Source organism: Thalassophryne amazonica, chromosome 17 (genome assembly GCF_902500255.1).
Source record: "Thalassophryne amazonica chromosome 17, fThaAma1.1, whole genome shotgun sequence".
Lineage (NCBI taxonomy): Eukaryota > Metazoa > Chordata > Actinopteri > Batrachoidiformes > Batrachoididae > Thalassophryne > Thalassophryne amazonica.
The window spans coordinates 51,183,304-51,200,559 of NC_047119.1; the positions used below are offsets into that span (position 1 = coordinate 51,183,304).

Here is a 17,256-nt window from a genome sequence, read left to right on the forward strand (position 1 = left end):
CAGCACAGGTAACGCACGACAACAGTGGTAAAAAATAAAATCAAAATCCACTGGACAGGCTGTGGAGCAGCACAGGTAACGCACGACAACAGTGCTAAAAAATAAAATAAAAATCCACTGGACAGGCTGTGGAGCAGCACAGGTAACGCACGACAACAGTGCTAAAAAAATAAAATAAAAATCAAAATCCACTGGACAGGCTGTGGAGCAGCACAGGTAAAAATCCACTGAACAGGCTGTGGAGCAGCACACGTAACACACGACAACAGTGCTAAAAAATAAAATAAAAATCCACTGGACAGGCTGTGGAGCAGCACAGGTAACGCACGACAACAGTGCTAAAAAATAATCCTTTTCCTGTGCGGCGGCACAGGAAAAAAACCCCTGTGTTGATAACCATTTGTAAAATCCAGGTGGCTTTTGATGGCTTTCAGTGGAGTGAGTATATGAGAAATTGTTTAACAGCAGGACATGTTCCAACTTGTCCTTAAGGCTTCCAACAGAGGTGTTTTTCCTGTGGCGGAGCGTCGCAGCGGCTGCGTCCCGACGCGCAGACCCATCCGCACGTCTTTCATTAAAAAAAATCTCCTTTAACAGTGGAATATCCGGATAAAATGCTGAAACCGACTTCTTCTGAAACTTCTCTGTTCTCTCACGACGTCCTGGATCAATACAGCCTGAAATGTGGAGGTTTTCAGCTTGAAACAGGCTGATGACGCCGCCTGAGAGCGCTGCACGACGTCTCGCACTGTGGGAAGTCCTTAAAGCGACAGAATCACCTCAAAATCTCTCATCAGCCATTAAAATTTTCACTGAAAACCAGCTTAATTTTTCGAACCGTGTCCACTTCGATGTGTCTCACAGGTTTAGAAAAATTTTTGATCAAACAACGCGCCAGTCTCTCAGCAACTTCTCAGACAAAGGAATTCCGACGAGGGGCTGGACGACTCCTCCTACAAGGAGTGCTCACAGGCGAATGACGTCACCGACAGGCGTGGAAAAACTCACGCATGCGCACGAGGTTCAAGCATGTCTGACGTAAAAACATATGAATGAAATCCATATAGTTTTTGAAAAAAATAAAAAGGACCTATACTTTATTGACAGCCCTCGTATATATATATATATATATATATATATATATATATATATATATATATATATATATATATATCACACACACATACACACCAGTTTTTAAATTCAACTTTTGCCTAAAGTCACAGTTTAGCTAACCACTGTTAGCTAGCCAAAATTATATAATTATATTAGCTAATTAAAAATAGTAAGGTTTCCCCAATAGATAAGTTATCCTCGATATGTAACTAGTACACCAACTAAAGACCAGAAGGTTTTTCTTATCCCACACTTAATTGTTCCAGTCAAGAAAAACACATTTGCCATATTGCAGTTTATTATTTTCAAAATATTTGCTATTCAAGATAACAATATATAAGTAGCTGTATTTGGGACTAAACTGCGAGCAAAGTTGGAACCTTCTTGACAGTAAATAAAAGAAACTGTTTTATTTATTTATTCTTATAAATAACTGACTCAGACGTTATATAAGTTTTATTTTTCATCAGGGTGTTATTTTGGTCACTTTCTCTGGACCACTAATCAGTTTATGAATATAAGTGAGACAGCGAATGAAGCATCCTAAAACTTTATCCCTCTTCACCATAGTGCCTTGAAGCAATGCCGACATTACTGCTCATGTCACCTCAATATGATCAACCTCCAGCTCCATTATGCACTCACTTGTGAACAAAACCCCAAAATAAAATCTCTCTCTCAGGCAAGCGCATCTCCTAACCATTTTTCCAGCGGAGTACCGTGGCCATAGACCAGATGTAGACTGTCATGCCTGCTCCATACCGGACTCCACAGCCTCCTAAACCACGCTGGGAGGTCACAGTCTGAAGAAAGCAATATCTAGGTAGGAAAGAGGTATGACTGGAGTACTCTACCTTCAGTTTGGGGAGTCTTTTGATGGTCTTGAGGGGACGTAGGACTCTGAGAACCCTCAGGGACTTGATGGTGTTGATGTCCTTGCCTTTAGTTCCTCTGTGCAGATTGAAAATACAATTAGATCAATGCAGACAACGTCATCCACAAACTTAATAATGCATAGCTAGTGAGGTCCACACATGGCCACAGTTCAATAATCTCATAAACCTGCTGATCAGTATATTTGTGTCGCACCAAATCACAATGTCAGTCATCTCAAAGCATTGAACACGAGTAAGGTCTAGACCTTATTCAACATCAGGTATACAATATACACAAGGAAATATACCTGTTTATACTTTGTTAGTATTGTCCATGCATGTGATGTTATTCTGAAACATTCAGCATCATTCCATTGTGCAGAGGTGGAAAGTAACCAAAAACTAAGTGTAGATAAAACTGTCATACTAACTCATGCACGGTGGTTCTATCCCTGTACTACACTTCAGGCATAAATATTGTCGCTTTGACAATATTTAGATGAAATGGCGTGACTTTTCTTTAGAGCGATTAAAAGTGTCACAGCTGTTGTGGATGAGATCGATCTGAATACACATTATATAAATCCTCCAGTGGTAGCCACAGTTCAGCTAATCAGCTAACCGCTAATAAGCGAAGCTAACTTTTTAGTGAATTTGTTTTTCAGCTAACTTTAAAAACCATTAGCAGACCAATTAGCTACCACTAAATTTAGTTCCACTAAATTTAATTCAGATCAGATTAAAATAAAGAAATAATGCTTAACAGTCAAAAAACAGTTTATAAACCCTAAAATCATACTCATGATGAGGTTTATGCACTAATCCAACAAGTGAAATTGTCACATTGCTCAAAGACAACAAGCATCACAGCGAGGAGATTGAGGAGTAGAAAGTCAAGCCATAGTAAACATTGTTATTAAAAATTATTTTGTATGTGTATTTTAATTTCTTAATTTCACTTTAATTCAATTTATTTAGTATATACAGCGCCAAATCACACCAAAGCTGCCTCAAGGTACTTTACACAAATAAAAGTCTAACCTTACCAATCCCTAGAACAAGCACACAGGTGACAGTGGTAAGGAAAACTCCCTGTGATGATACTGAGGTAGAAACCTCAAGCAGACCAGACTCACAGGGGTGACCCACTGCTTAGGCCATTCTAACAGTTACAAGGTTTTGCAAAGTTTTACAAAGCTGAAGAAACAGAAAACAGGAAATCAAACAACATAATAATATAAAGAAGGTGAGAAGTCCATACATTTCTTAATCATTCTTATTCATGTAACACTTTCTGCACTGTGAATAAACTATGTTGAATGCACATTTTTCTTATTTCATTTGTTCTTTGAATTATTTATGTTTGTCTTGTGATTTTGGTGGCTAAATCTTTTTTGAACCTCCATGTTTTTACTTCAACATTAACCCGTTTTGCCCCACTGGCAACAATTGTTGCCAAAGTGTATCACTGTCATTTTCTACTCACAATAAAAAGTCTCAAAGGTACTAATGCAACTTTTTTCCACTTATTAAAAAAAAAAAAAAATCTGGGCATAAACGGGTTAAAACTGTTTAGAGAAAAACAAAGTTTAATTGATGTAATAAAAGTTAGCAATTAGCAATGCCTTCAGATAAATGTTTTAGTGGTTTATCAGTTGCGTTATCACATTTAGCTTTTCAGATAATAGCAGCTTAAGCTAAATGTTTTACCAGTTTATCAGTTTAGCTTTATCACAATTAATTTTCATTCAGCTGTTAGTTGTACCTTCAGCTAAATGTTCTAGTGGTTAATCAGTTTATCATTATCACAGCTGGCTTTTCAACTAGAGGTTAGCAGTAGCTTCAGCTAAATATTCTTGTGTTTATCGGTTTAGCATTATCAGAGTTAACTTTTCAGTTAGTTGTTAACAGGAGCTTCAGCTAAATGTTTTAGTTGTTTGCTGGTTTAGCCTTATCACAGTGAACTTTTCAATTCAAGGATAAGTGGTTACTGAAGCCAGTTTTTTATTTAGCTGTGCCCACCACTGAAATATTCTTGAATAAAATTAGAAACATAAACAATGTATGATTTGCCAACAACTGCATGTGATGTCCAACATGACCTCTTCAAAACAAATAAAGCACCTCCCCATCACAAGAGTTGTTGTAATGAAATTAAAGAGCAGAAATAAACAAGACATAAGAAGGAAAGAAGTGTGGTTTCAAATATTTTAGACTCAGGGTCCTTTCCCATTTCAATGGAAGACTAATTCCAACAAGATGACATGCAACTTTCATGCTCAGATGACTTTGTTATGCAGGCATGCACTGTAAAGTCTTTGCCAGTCCTCACGACTCAAGGACCTCAACACATTTACGGTAAAAAAAAAAAAAAAAAAAACCCGTCCCACAATAGCTTTCAGAAGTGCCAAGGGCTGTTTTGTTTTGATCATAAAGCATCACAGATTGCGTTACATGTTCAGCCACATGACGCGTGAGGTCATTCTCAGTCATCATGACCCTGGTTCCCTCCCATTCTTTCACCAAGGAGCATTTCCACTGGGGGCCGCAAGCACTATGTCTAATCAGAAACACTTTGTACACTGCAAAATGGGATGAACAATTCTTTTTCATATAATGCCTAAAGAGATCCTTAACATTTGATTAGTGGTTTGTATGTCATGTGATATGGATCATTTATCCCATTGGCCATTGTGTTTCATTGACCATGCAAATTTGGTTCCCTTTACTGTGCAATTTTGGTTCTATATGTTTTATACCATTGCACAGCGCCACCACTGTGCGTGACAATGCTTAGCTTAAAAACAAACATGGCGGGGTTTGTTTTATTAACAGTGCTCATTCATGGAACACAAAAAAATTACTTGTTATGATGTGATGAATTAGGTTTATCGATTTTGTTTTGTTTTTGGTGCACTGCTGTTTGCATGTTTGTGTTTTGAAATTTTAGTTCAGTAATTCATTTATATTTTGTATTCGTTATCATGGGTATATGTATATTTTTATATACATATGTATACATTTTTACTTTTCTGGTTAAAGGGGTGGGTGTTTATAAGCTTTTGCTTTTGCCTACGGGGACATGGGCGTGTTGGTCGATTGTTTTCTTTGCGAGTTTACTTTGTTATTTTTGGTCTGTGTGTGTCGAATAAATTCATTCAAAAAAGTATGCCGTAAGCCATCTGGAGGCACTTGCAGTATTTGCTGGGACGTCTCTACCTGAAGTACAAGCACTGTTAGATTAACCCTCTGGGGTCCGAGAGCATTTTTTGGACAGTTCACTCGCCTGGCATAAATGTTTTATTATTGCTGTTAATAGCTCTCCCTGCTTCCCACAATCAAGTTTTATGTCTGTTTTTTTCAGGACAACCTGTGCTTTCAGAATATATATGTTTTTGTTGCGTTTTATAAGTGTAATAAAGGTTTACAAAAAAGTTTCTATCTCATATCATTCAAAAGTTATTTATAATTTAGTAAAGCTTGGTCTTAGCCATCATATACGATGGCGTCGGCCCCAGAGGGTTAAGAGCTCTACAAATTTCTGTCATGATTTTTTGCTGCACTGAGGAAAGCAGGCAACGTTCTGTACACGAAGAAGTTAATACATGACATAAGGTACAGACTACATCGTCAGGATTGTTAGGCATTATATAAAACAAATAATTAATGATTTCTTTTCATTCATGCAATGGAAAGAATATTTCATTCGGTGAAAGATGGAATGTTCCTTTCAATGAGGCAAAATATTTTACCTCATGAAAAATTCTAACCATTGCACTCATAAATATTCATTATTTGTATACTGTTTTCTTTTTGCACAAAGAAAGTGCCTACAGGTGCTCAATTTCACTTTTCATTACCTCCACCAAGAACGTTACGCTTTCACCCGCAGCGTTTCGCTTGCTTTATTGTTAAAGGTGCTATAAATAACATTTTAAACATTAACATAGCAGCTGCCAATTGTGTTTTACATAAAGATGTATTGGTGCAATGATATCCTGCACAGAGACTGAAGCAACATTCCCTCTGTGTGTGTTTTAATCTGATCTTTTCTGTTTTTTGTTTATGTCGCAGGAACAGCCACATGTACAAATAAAGAAGAAAGTCCATGTGCAAAACAGCTGCTCCTCCCCACATGTGTAAAGAGACCACCCATGTAGATCTGTGCTTTCAAGATGGTGTACAGTATTGACTTTCCAAAAATTCCTACCCCTAACAGCCCACACTCAGAGGATAGACTGTATATATCCTGGACAAATCCACCCTGATGTTGGTTTTCTGAGGAGTTGGTTTAAAGCTCAATTGGGACACTTCCAAGTGTCACCATTTTTGGCACCTAACTCCTAGCTAACCCACAAAAAGGGCAACAACGTCAAGAACGGGTAGTAATCTTCATAACAGGTGGCTTAGATGCCAGTATTACAAATTATGACCAGCATGCAACTTCAGTGACTGTTAAGTAACAGTGGATATCACCACACCAAGCTCTCAGTACCTGCTAATTCGTGCCAACAGTGCTAAGATACAAATGACATGCTAAAATTTCACTCAGTGGAAATACTGGAGCACAGGCTTCTTAGATGGTCAGTTAGTGCAATTAACCACACAGATATTATCTCAGATACTCATAATAAAATGCTCAGAAAGGACACACAGTCAAGTCTACAGTAGCTAGTGGTCACTGCTAGCAGATTCCTGGGCTTGGATTGCCAGCATGCAGCTATCACTCATAACGACCATGCCCCGGTAATTAGTCATAACTTTATGGCTTAAAATATCTTAAACTAATGAGTTATTAACCCCCTTCGGTTGCCATGGACCTGTGGGGCAACCCTTCAGCAGTCATTAAATGAACTGCAAGATTTGCTGCTTCTGTGTTGGCTTCATTTTTCAGCACTGGAGGTTGGTTCCAAGATAAGGCATCTGACCAACAACACTGTAATTGACATTCCTTCTCCTTGATGTGGAGGAGAAATTAAGTTTGGTGAGGTGTGGCTGAAGAAGGAAGCTGGTGTTTTGGTCCCGAGATGCTGGTGCGACATCTAGTGGGAGCATTTCATTCATAGCACCTCTTACAACATTATGCAAATGTTAATGAAATGTTTCTTGGTGAAGACGTGTGACAGGAAGATCTCTGAAGATTTGTTCTTTCACGGATGATACATGGCAAACGATAAGAGACTGGTAAGGAGTGAACTTTAAAATGTTAAAATCAAGATCCGACTTTTTATATTTTGGTTCTTATGTCAAATAAAGACAAGCAACAACAAAAAAATAAAGACAGCAGTCCCAGGCCTAGACCTGGCCAGACCTAGGCTTTGGAAATGAAAGAACATGACCATTTTAAGGTACATGTAGCTTCAAAATGCTTCAAAACTCCACCTGCTCCTAACTTCCATCATCAATCAAACATACACCAACCATCCAGCAGGTGGCAGACAGGTTTATGGGATATTACACAAGCAACACAAAGTTGTTTTTTTGGCTCGATCTGGTGCATCAATCCCAATTTTTACGCAGTTTCATTTGGAGATGAGATGATTGCACTTACTGTTTTTGAGTTGTTTACAAATGGCAGGTGATGGATATATTTATCCATCTATGTATTCATTCACTCACTGCATTTTATAGAACCTGGCTTTAAAAGAAATAATGTGTCAAGGTGAATTCAGGTGAAACGGTGTAATTCTTTATTGATTTTACTGCGCAAAGACTGATCGATGATGGTTGAGGGCAGCGCAGGCGAATCAACCTGCTGCCTATAATTTCTAAGCACTTTGACCAAATCAGCCCCCTTCAGTCATGATGAGCAGATGTTCACCAAAGAGAAAGAAAAAAATCAGCAATTTCTCAAGATGTTCAATAACCAAGTTTGAGGAAATAAATTCAGTCTTTTCATCCATATTTGAACTCTGCCGACTTCTGAAAGCTGTAGTTTTGAGTTCCCAATATTGTAGTTTTTTCTTGATGTCCCAATATTGGGACAAAAGGACTTTACTGAGAAGATGTGGGGAGGGAAGTTATATAGTATCCCAAGAATCTTGGGATGGAAAGAAGCAAAATTCACTTGGTAAAGATATGTGTTTCACATATGGGAGAACATGGACAAGGGGATCAATAAGCAAATTTAGGGGAGTTTCGCACCTGGCCACACTTTGTTGCGATCTGATGAGAAAAAGCAATGATGAGGAAACACCATACAAAAACAGAGCCCCCACATAAACAGATCAAACAGAAAACACAAAGAAAATCTGCAAAATAAGCATTTAAAGTTATATAATACATCAGGTGTCAAATTATTGCAGCTTTTAACCAATGACATCAAACCACATCAAAAGAAAAAAGATAAGAGACAAAACTGAGGTCCATAAACTAATTACCCCCAACAAAGACCAAAGGAAGAGGAAAAAAAAAAGGTCAATACACAGAGATTAAATGTTAAAAATTATTCTTGTGCAAATAAATCAGGTTTCTCCTGCAAAAGTGAAGCCTAAAAAAAAAAAAAGAGAAACAGAAAAGGACAAGGACTTGGCAGCTCAGAGCTTCCGTAGTTTCTGAACTTAAATAGGTGCAACTTTATATTTTATCAGTGAAGGAGGAAAGATTAAGTATTTCAACAGCAGCTGGGAAATGCAAACCACATTAAATTCAGGAAACAAAATCACAAAGTCACAAAACAGGTTTATGCACATACTGAGGAAACAAATTACAAATGTGTAAAAATAAAACCACATTTACAAAGTAAAGCAACAAAGTTAAAGTCACAAAACAAATGTACAAAGTGAGGAAACAAAACAAGATTCTAACTTTTTGAATTTGCACTGTGACGTCATTTTGTCCACTCACTTTGTACATTTGTTGTGACTATATAAAAAGTGATTTTTACATTTGTAATTTTATTTCTACAAATTGTAAATTACTTTTGTGACTATTTGATTTTTATAACTTGTAACTTTGTTTCTTTAATTTGTAAATTTGGTTTGCACTTCCCAGCCACCATATAGTTCTCAAAACTACATATATACAATGGCTTGCAAAAGTATTCAGCCCCTTGGTATTTCACAGATTTTAATTTGTTTATGGCATTTCAAATACAAAAAGTAAAATTTCTAAAATTATCTTCCTTAGACTCAACTGAACGTAAATCTCTACCACTTGATATAAATTAATTAAAAATACAAAAGCCAATACGATGGGTTGCATAAGTAATCAGCCCCTTTGGTATAATACCTGTAAAGGAGGGTTTTCTTTCCCCAAAACATTAAATCTAGGCTTGCATCTCTCATGTACCTTCTGGCAAATTGTAGCTGAACTTTTTTTTTTTGTAAAACCATCCTCGATACCACTTCATCCTGAAGCTGTATAACTGGGGATACAAAATGCAAAATATGCACTTTGCACAATTTTTCCAATCACAGCCACAGAAGCCTGTAACTTCTTTTGGGTTGTCTGGGTGTCTTGGTGGCTTTCCTCACTCTTCTCCTTCTTGCACAGTCACTCAGTTTTTGAAAATTGTCTACTCCACACAGATTTACATAGAGTGCGATACTGTTTGTATTTCTTCATAACTGATGTAAATAAAGTTCAAGGCATATTCAGTGACTTGGAAATGTTCATGTATCCATCCCCTGACTTGTCTGAAGAAAACTGGAAATTAAACTGATTATTTACAGGTATTATACCAAAGGGGCTGATTACTTATGCAACCCATCATCTTGGCTTTTATATTTATATAAAATATAAAATATATTTATATATATATATAGTATTTATATATTTTATACACCACACACACACACACACACACACACACACACACACACACACACACACACACACACACATATATATATATATATATATACACACACACACATACTGCACAGTAAGCCATATTATCTCAGATATTTGTAATAAAATGTTCAGAAAGAACAGTCAACACAACTGGATTGAGTCCTGTGCATCAGGCTGTAAAGTTGGACATTTTAACATGGGCTGCTATGGGGAGTAACTCGCTTTCGGAGCCAAGGAACTATGAGATTTGCCACTTCTGCATTGGCTTCATGTTTCAGTACTGTATTTCTACTGAACAAAATATCCAACTCAAAAAGAAAAATATGTTGATATATGCTATACAGCAAGTAATAAAGGATAAAATCAGCTGATGAATGGAGTCACTTGGCATTTTTTGACTTAACACTCCAGCAATGCACGAACATCTGCAATTTAATGCCTATTTAATGATAGACAGACATGTTTATGCTTCAACACGCGCTACAATTTTTGACTTTCATTGCACCTAAAATTCCAGGTGCCATTTAATACATTTAGTCAGTGAAAATAAATAATAAATTGTAAACTAAATAAATAAAAGAACACAGGCCTCCATTGTGCATAGTTCAAACGGATTGCTTTGCACGATATGTTAATTATACCCATAAACTGTGCATTAGAAAGAATAAAATGTAACAAGGCTGCAATTCTGCGTAAAAGTGTCATTAATTAAAACAATAAATGCTCCAAATGAGTTTGAATTTATTTGTTGCATTTCTTTTTTTCCCCTTATCAACAGCAGCACTTCGCATGAATAAGCGTCACTCTTACAAATACTTAAACCTTGAAAAATGTATATTTTTGGCATAAATGTTATTCATCAGGATTTCCTGCAGGGCATTATATTTATTGTAGGTAACGACACACACGGGGATTTTTCTCTCGATGGAAAACAGGTATCTGCACTTACATGACCCACACATGTTTATCAAAGACAAACAAAGTAAATGTTGCCCGTTTGACTGGGAGTGTGGTTGCATTGATAAGAAGAGCAAATAAATTTGTTCAAAACAGCTGTTGCTGTGAGAGGAAAACTTCAGCGAGAACACATCTATGAAATGGATAAAGAAAAGACATACAGAGGCATAGAGAGCAGACATTACCCCATTAGGCTCCTGAAAGCAATCCAAGCCAGAAAAAAAGAGTGAAAGAAAGACGAAAGAGAGTCAGCAACAGATAAAGAAACACAGATGTGTCAATCTATGGTTTGTGAAAAGGGAAATCTGAGTGATTGACAGAAAGCACAAAGAAATGAAGGAAAAACAGAGCAGCTGCAGAGGTTTTCAGGAATTACTGCTGGTTAGAAACGTTTTGAGGTCTAAGCATCATTTTCATGCTAAAGTGTTAGTCAAATATTGTGTTTCTACAAGGATGGCTACTTTTTCATAAAATGACCTCAAACTGAAACAACAAAAATGATAAAACTTTACATTTGTTTCTGATTTTGCTCCTCAAACAGTAAAAATATGTCAGGTGCAAGTGATTAATTTGATTATTCAGGTTGCAACCAAGCTAGCTGGCAAACTAGCATAAGACAGGCAGAATAAGAGTTGATAATGCTAGTAGCTTGGCTTGTTAGCTTGTAGCTGGCTCAACGACAGATTCACCTAAGATGCACATGTAATAATCACTTAAGGGGGTTTCCACCTTCATAATATTTAACAGAACATGTGTTAAACTGTAAAGCAAGGATCGCTACTTTTTCATCATTCGGTCAAATGACTCTAATTAAAATTAAAGAAAATCTATAAAACAATACATTTGTTCCCGATTTAATGGGAACGTCCCACTAGTTCTAGGGTCCACTAGTCCTAGTATTAAGGAAAGTATGTTGAAGTTGTTTTTTACATTTATGGTAGGCTATATATTGCACTAAAGTAGGTCAAATAATGTTACAAAAGTGTGACAATTAAAAACAAATACGGTGAATTACCATTATTTGTTGATTTTCAACAGATTAATAGACAACAGTACAATTAAAGGTGATTAATGGTGTATGTCATCAGAATCATGTTTTATTTTGTAAACTGAACAAAACTGGATCAGATTTGTTAGCTATTTGAAAGGATTACATTTATTTGTGAACTTTAAAATCAGTTTGGGGTTGTAATATAACCATCAAAATATATAAAGAGGTTAGGGCCAGTGGACCCTCCCAGATTTAACCCAGACAGTACAAATACGTCAGTTTCAAGTGATTAAGTGGATTCAGGTTGCAACCAAGCTATCTAGCAAACTAGCATAAGCCAGGGAGAATAAGAGTTTAGCAAGCTAGTAGCTTGGCTTGTTAGCTTGCAGCTGGCTCAACGACAAATTTGCCAAACATGTTTGGGTAATAGTCACTAAGTGGGGTGTTCCACCTTCATAATATTAACACTGCGCCACACACTTTTGCACAGCATGATGTGTTATCATGAATTGGGAGGTCCCATAATGTGCTGAAACACTTTTTGAAATGTGCAGTCTTGACGTGTACTGTAACATTATAACGATGTACTAATGCATCTTGATGGGTTTTGTGACATTTTGCTTACTCATGAGTATTCCTGATGATACATGAGGGAGAAAAATGTGGATACCACGAACACAACACAAAGCTGACAGACTGACGACTTACAAACCACCAAGACTTGGTCAAGATCATGTGACAGTAGAAGTTCTTCAGCTATAGTCAGTAGCAGCATCTGCTGTCATATTCATTGTCCATTCACAAATTCAATGCGCCCTGTAAGCCATAGCTGCATCATGACAATGTCTTGTCAAGTGGCATCATAGTGTATTTGTGATGTTTTGTATCGAGGTGGTGACTCCGTCTACTCTAGAGGAGGTTGATGGGGCGCTTTTCTGAGCAAAATGGTCAAATAGCTTATCGATGTTTACAATTCCAGAAAGTGGAAACCCCATTTTAGTGTACTGTAAATTGTGATTAGCATTAAAATATTTTATTTTTAGACCACAATTTTAAAAATCTGACTGCAGTTATAAAGGGAAAAAGTGACTTACGAGCAGGCGAAGGCTACCAGGGCTCCACTGACCACAATAAGTCCAGAATGTTCCACAGATCACGGAAATAGGAACCCGGGGTGAAGGAGCAGCCCCAAATCACCCATCTACAGTCAGAAAATAATCAGAAACAAAAAATAAGTTGTTCCATAGCATTTCTTAGTAGGGCTTGGGTGTACTTAAGTTGGATCACATTTTTCTTTTTAAAGATGTCTCATTATACACAATTTCAGATGTGTTACAAACACATATTAAAGTTTGCAGACAAAAATAGCCTCATGAACACTGTTGTGACTGATCTTAAAAACATTATCAACTTCTGTGTCTGTTGCTTTAAATGGAAAAGAGCTGCTGCTTTCCCACTCTTTCTTAGAGGTGGCATGGTTTGCAGCAAGCTCCAGTTCTGTCTCTCATAGACCATGTCAGTGTGTCCACATATCGACTTCCATTACATATGTCACAGAGGTATATAACGAGCCATATAGGTTTTAGAATTTGGTTATGGCAGGGAAGTGTCAACATTTAGTTGTCCATGAAATGTGTGTGTTCCTGGGCTGAAGCAACCTGCTCCTCTATATGAGGGAGGATTGAGAAGTTTTGAGCCTGGTATTTCTAGGCATGGTTTTCCATCTTTGCATTCTGAGAAACCAACATTTCTCAACATTACACCACTGAGTCAAAACTGTACACATTCTTGAGAAATGTTTCACAGGATGCAAAAGATGGAGAACCATGGGTTACTTTTTTCTGGATCAGGTTCAAAATTTCTCAAGTCGCTCCTCATAGTTTACAACACTGCATGAGAGAGAGACACAGTGATTGCTGGAAAAAGTGCTTCTCAAAAGTTGCGTAAAACAACCATCAACTAAGAAGATACTAAAGTTGATGGTGTTAAATACAGCACAGTCAAACAACTCTCAAGCAGCCAAGAAATATGGTGTGATTGTGTTATGTTAGAAGATGGCAAGCCCCCCCCCCCCAAAAAAAAAATCATCATAAAAATGTTGTCAGAAAAGCTTTTAAAAAAATGAGGGTTTGCCCATAAAACTTTCTTTTTGCTGGCAATAATGTCAAATAAAGGCATTTTCTTCATATAAAGAACAGGGAGTCTTCAGAAAGCTTTTTCCAAAAACGTCTTGAAAAAGGGATGTCTTATAATCAGGATCATCTTATATTCAGAAAACTACAGAAGGAATGTCTGTCAGTTTCCTCACCTTAATCACCATCTCAAAGGTGAAAACTCCAGTGAAGACATAGTCAAGGTACTTCAGAACCTGCACAAACAAAGTCAAGATAAAATTATGCAAGAGGACAGATACCTTTGGTTTAAAAAGGAACTACAGTAAAACTTGCCTAAACCATCATTGTATAAACTGGATATTCGCACTCACTGGGCAAAAGTCCCAAAGCTTTTATATAGTTTTCCATGTAATAAACACCGTACATAACAGATTTTGTATAATGGACTTTCGCTCACATCAGACAAAACGTCCTGTCCGATCGTAATGTATTCCCATTAAGAACCCCTCACATGGAGCGGACAGAGCAGTCTGGACGTGCCCAGTAACAGAGGCATGAATGAGTGCAGCACTGACACTCGCCGATTCAGGGAAAGTGACCATATTTCCTTCATTAAAAGACCGGCCAATTATTTTTCAAACTGTGCTCAGACCCGGCACCTAAACGAGGCAGGGCGTAATTCAAGGCCAATGATTTTTAACAAAATGCTGCTTGTTGCCTACCCTGTAATATGGTATTAAGTTTCACACATATCTCTGGGTGTGACGAACCAAACCGATTCAGATCAGAGCACTCTGCCAGACTGCGAACCCTCCCTGGAGCTTGACGTCCACCTGCTAAACAAGTGAGACCGCAAGGGCTATGATTTGTCACTTTTTTGTTTTCACTCCTTCCTCTCTCATCATATTTTAAATATTTTTGCAGCGTGCTTGCCAATTACATTTCAATCATAAATCACATACATTTGGCAGAAAGTCTGCAAATATGACCAACTGTACAACACAGAGTCGGAAAAAGACGCACAACTGACCTGCAACTCATGGAGGAAAATTATACGTACCATACCATTGGTTTGGAGGTTCACTGTATAAAGAAGTGGAGCTTGTTGAGGGACAAATTAATCCAGAAAAAGCCGCTGTTGTGGCAAATTGCATCAAGACGCAACAGAGAACTTTAAAAGGGTCATGCACACGGCAACATCATTGTATGGCCATGGAGTTACAGAGTTGCAGAAGCATAAATCAGGCTTTAGGATTTTACCACTCTGCAGCACACTTAAAACAAACAAACAAACAAACAAACAAAAAAAACAGATTTTGTCTGTTTTATACATATAAATGATTTTGTCCAGTTTATACCTGTAGCGGATTTGATCTGTTTTATACATACAGATTTTGATTATAATGGACAAAATTCACTGGTTATATGCGAGTTTTACTGTATACATTCAACACAGTTGTTTAAAAATCTGTACGAGTGTGGTGTGTGCACTCTAAGACATGGTGCCTGAATGCACCAGATATGCAGAATTTGTTTCATGCATCTAAAATGACTTTGCACAAACACACTGCATGAACATGCATGGAAGCACGTACATGCATAAAGCAGCAGAAATGCACGCACACTATCAGTTCGCATTCCTTCTGTGCCCCTGACTGGAATACTAATTAGATGTGCTTGTCTTTCAAAATCCAAAACGTAAGTGATGTACCCTCACCTCTCAACATGGGCTAATGCATGAAGCAGAGATGTTGTAGAATCATGTATCTTAGTAGATTTAATTTTAAATCTGACTTAATCAGGGAGGCAGCACTTGACCCAAAAATACAAAAATATTCTGTGATGCTTTACATGACAGACAGTCACAGAGTTCACAGTCACTCCAAATAATTCACTCGGGCTGCTTGCAGTGAGAGTTGTTTGTGTGAGAATCACCAATTTGTGTTAATCTGACAGCCTGTCCAATGGTTTTCCACAACCAGGTGTTTGTTTGCAAAGTCTAGATGTTAGCGTGACTTACGTTGTTGCGTGGCGCATTGGCCTGCACAGGGTCCTCGGCTGCCAGGGCGATGCTGCTCATGGTAATGACGATCAGGATGCACATTTCAAAGTAGCGCAAGTTGACCACATAATGACAGAGCCGACGGACACTGGAACACCAGACGAACATCAACACGCACACATACACAACCATGTGCGGTTAGTTAATACTCTGCTAATGTTAGCATAACAGCAGTGTTATAAGATGCATATTTAAATGACAGCATTAAAAGGTCCAAAGAATAAATGTTGCAGAAGTCTTCCATGACATAAAGACTTTTCCGTCTGAACCTATGAATTGGAAAATAACTTAATCCATCTATTTGCTTTCTACATCTTTTAAACCAGTTCAGTTATGATGCCAATATTGTGACTGCACCTTGCAACTGCTACTTCTAGTTAAAAAAAAAAAAAAAAAATTGGCATCATGGCAGTGTCTTGCAGCAATTGGGATTTGCAAAAATGCATTAAAATGCAATTGCAAACAGACAAGCATGTGATCAACACCAAAGTATGAGCCAGTAAAAGACAAAGCTGACATTGTTCAGGTAAGGCCTAGCTTTCCTAGTGCTTTGTAGGCCTATACTACGCTAGTTAATGTGTCAAGACAATGTGTCCTGTAAAACTGAGCAAAAATGTTGCCTCTGTTAAGTCAGGTTTGGAAGCAGGAAGCATATGGTGGTACCAAGTGTCGCCAAGTCATCACACCATGGAACCCCCTTGGGTCGAGGATAACAACGCCACCCCCCCCCCCCCCCCCCCCCAAAAAAAAGCACACAGTAAATTTTGATGAGTATACATGGTTGTGTTTGTGTGCAAATACATGTTCTGTGATTTAAAGCTCACTATTTATAATCTGCATCTCCATAGTAGACTCAAAATGACAATTACCATTCTTCGTACTGTTTGTAGAAAAACCTGCGTTTGTTTTGTTGCTCCGTATACGTATAAACCTCTCCTGGTAGTTCAAACTTTAGGTGTATTGCTTATAGTCATGTGTAAATATCCAAAGACGACTCGCCTGCAGGGGATACACTATAGAGCAGCTGTGGCTGAGGGAGATGGTTCCAAAATAATGAGGCACTGAGGCACTCAGGTCTACAAGAACCCATATAATACAAAACACACAATGCTATCTTAGACTATAAGCATGCATTATTGGCTACAAAGCGGACTTACTACTCTGATTTGATCAACAAAAATAAGCATAACTCAAAGTTCTTGTTCGACACGGTGGCAACACTTATGAATGGACAACCACCTGTAGTTCGCTCTCCTTTTACAGCACAAGATTTCCTGGATTACTTTGGGAAGAAAATAGAAGACATCAGGTTAAACATATCCCGGCATGCCTTAACCCAGCCACTAC

At 37.7% G+C, this 17,256-nt stretch overlaps 1 protein-coding gene across 1 annotated transcript in view; it reads right to left on the reverse strand.

Moving 5' to 3' along the window:
• The window catches only part of LOC117530142 (voltage-dependent N-type calcium channel subunit alpha-1B-like), a 439,538-nt gene that overhangs the window by 109,317 nt on the left and 312,965 nt on the right, over positions 1 to 17,256 (reverse strand). Inside the window, 8 exon segments of the mRNA XM_034193105.1 lie at positions 1,971 to 2,067; positions 8,136 to 8,156; positions 10,928 to 10,939; positions 12,828 to 12,867; positions 12,870 to 12,906; positions 12,908 to 12,934; positions 14,042 to 14,101; positions 15,868 to 15,997. Coding sequence (XP_034048996.1) covers positions 1,971 to 2,067; positions 8,136 to 8,156; positions 10,928 to 10,939; positions 12,828 to 12,867; positions 12,870 to 12,906; positions 12,908 to 12,934; positions 14,042 to 14,101; positions 15,868 to 15,997 — 424 coding nt within the window.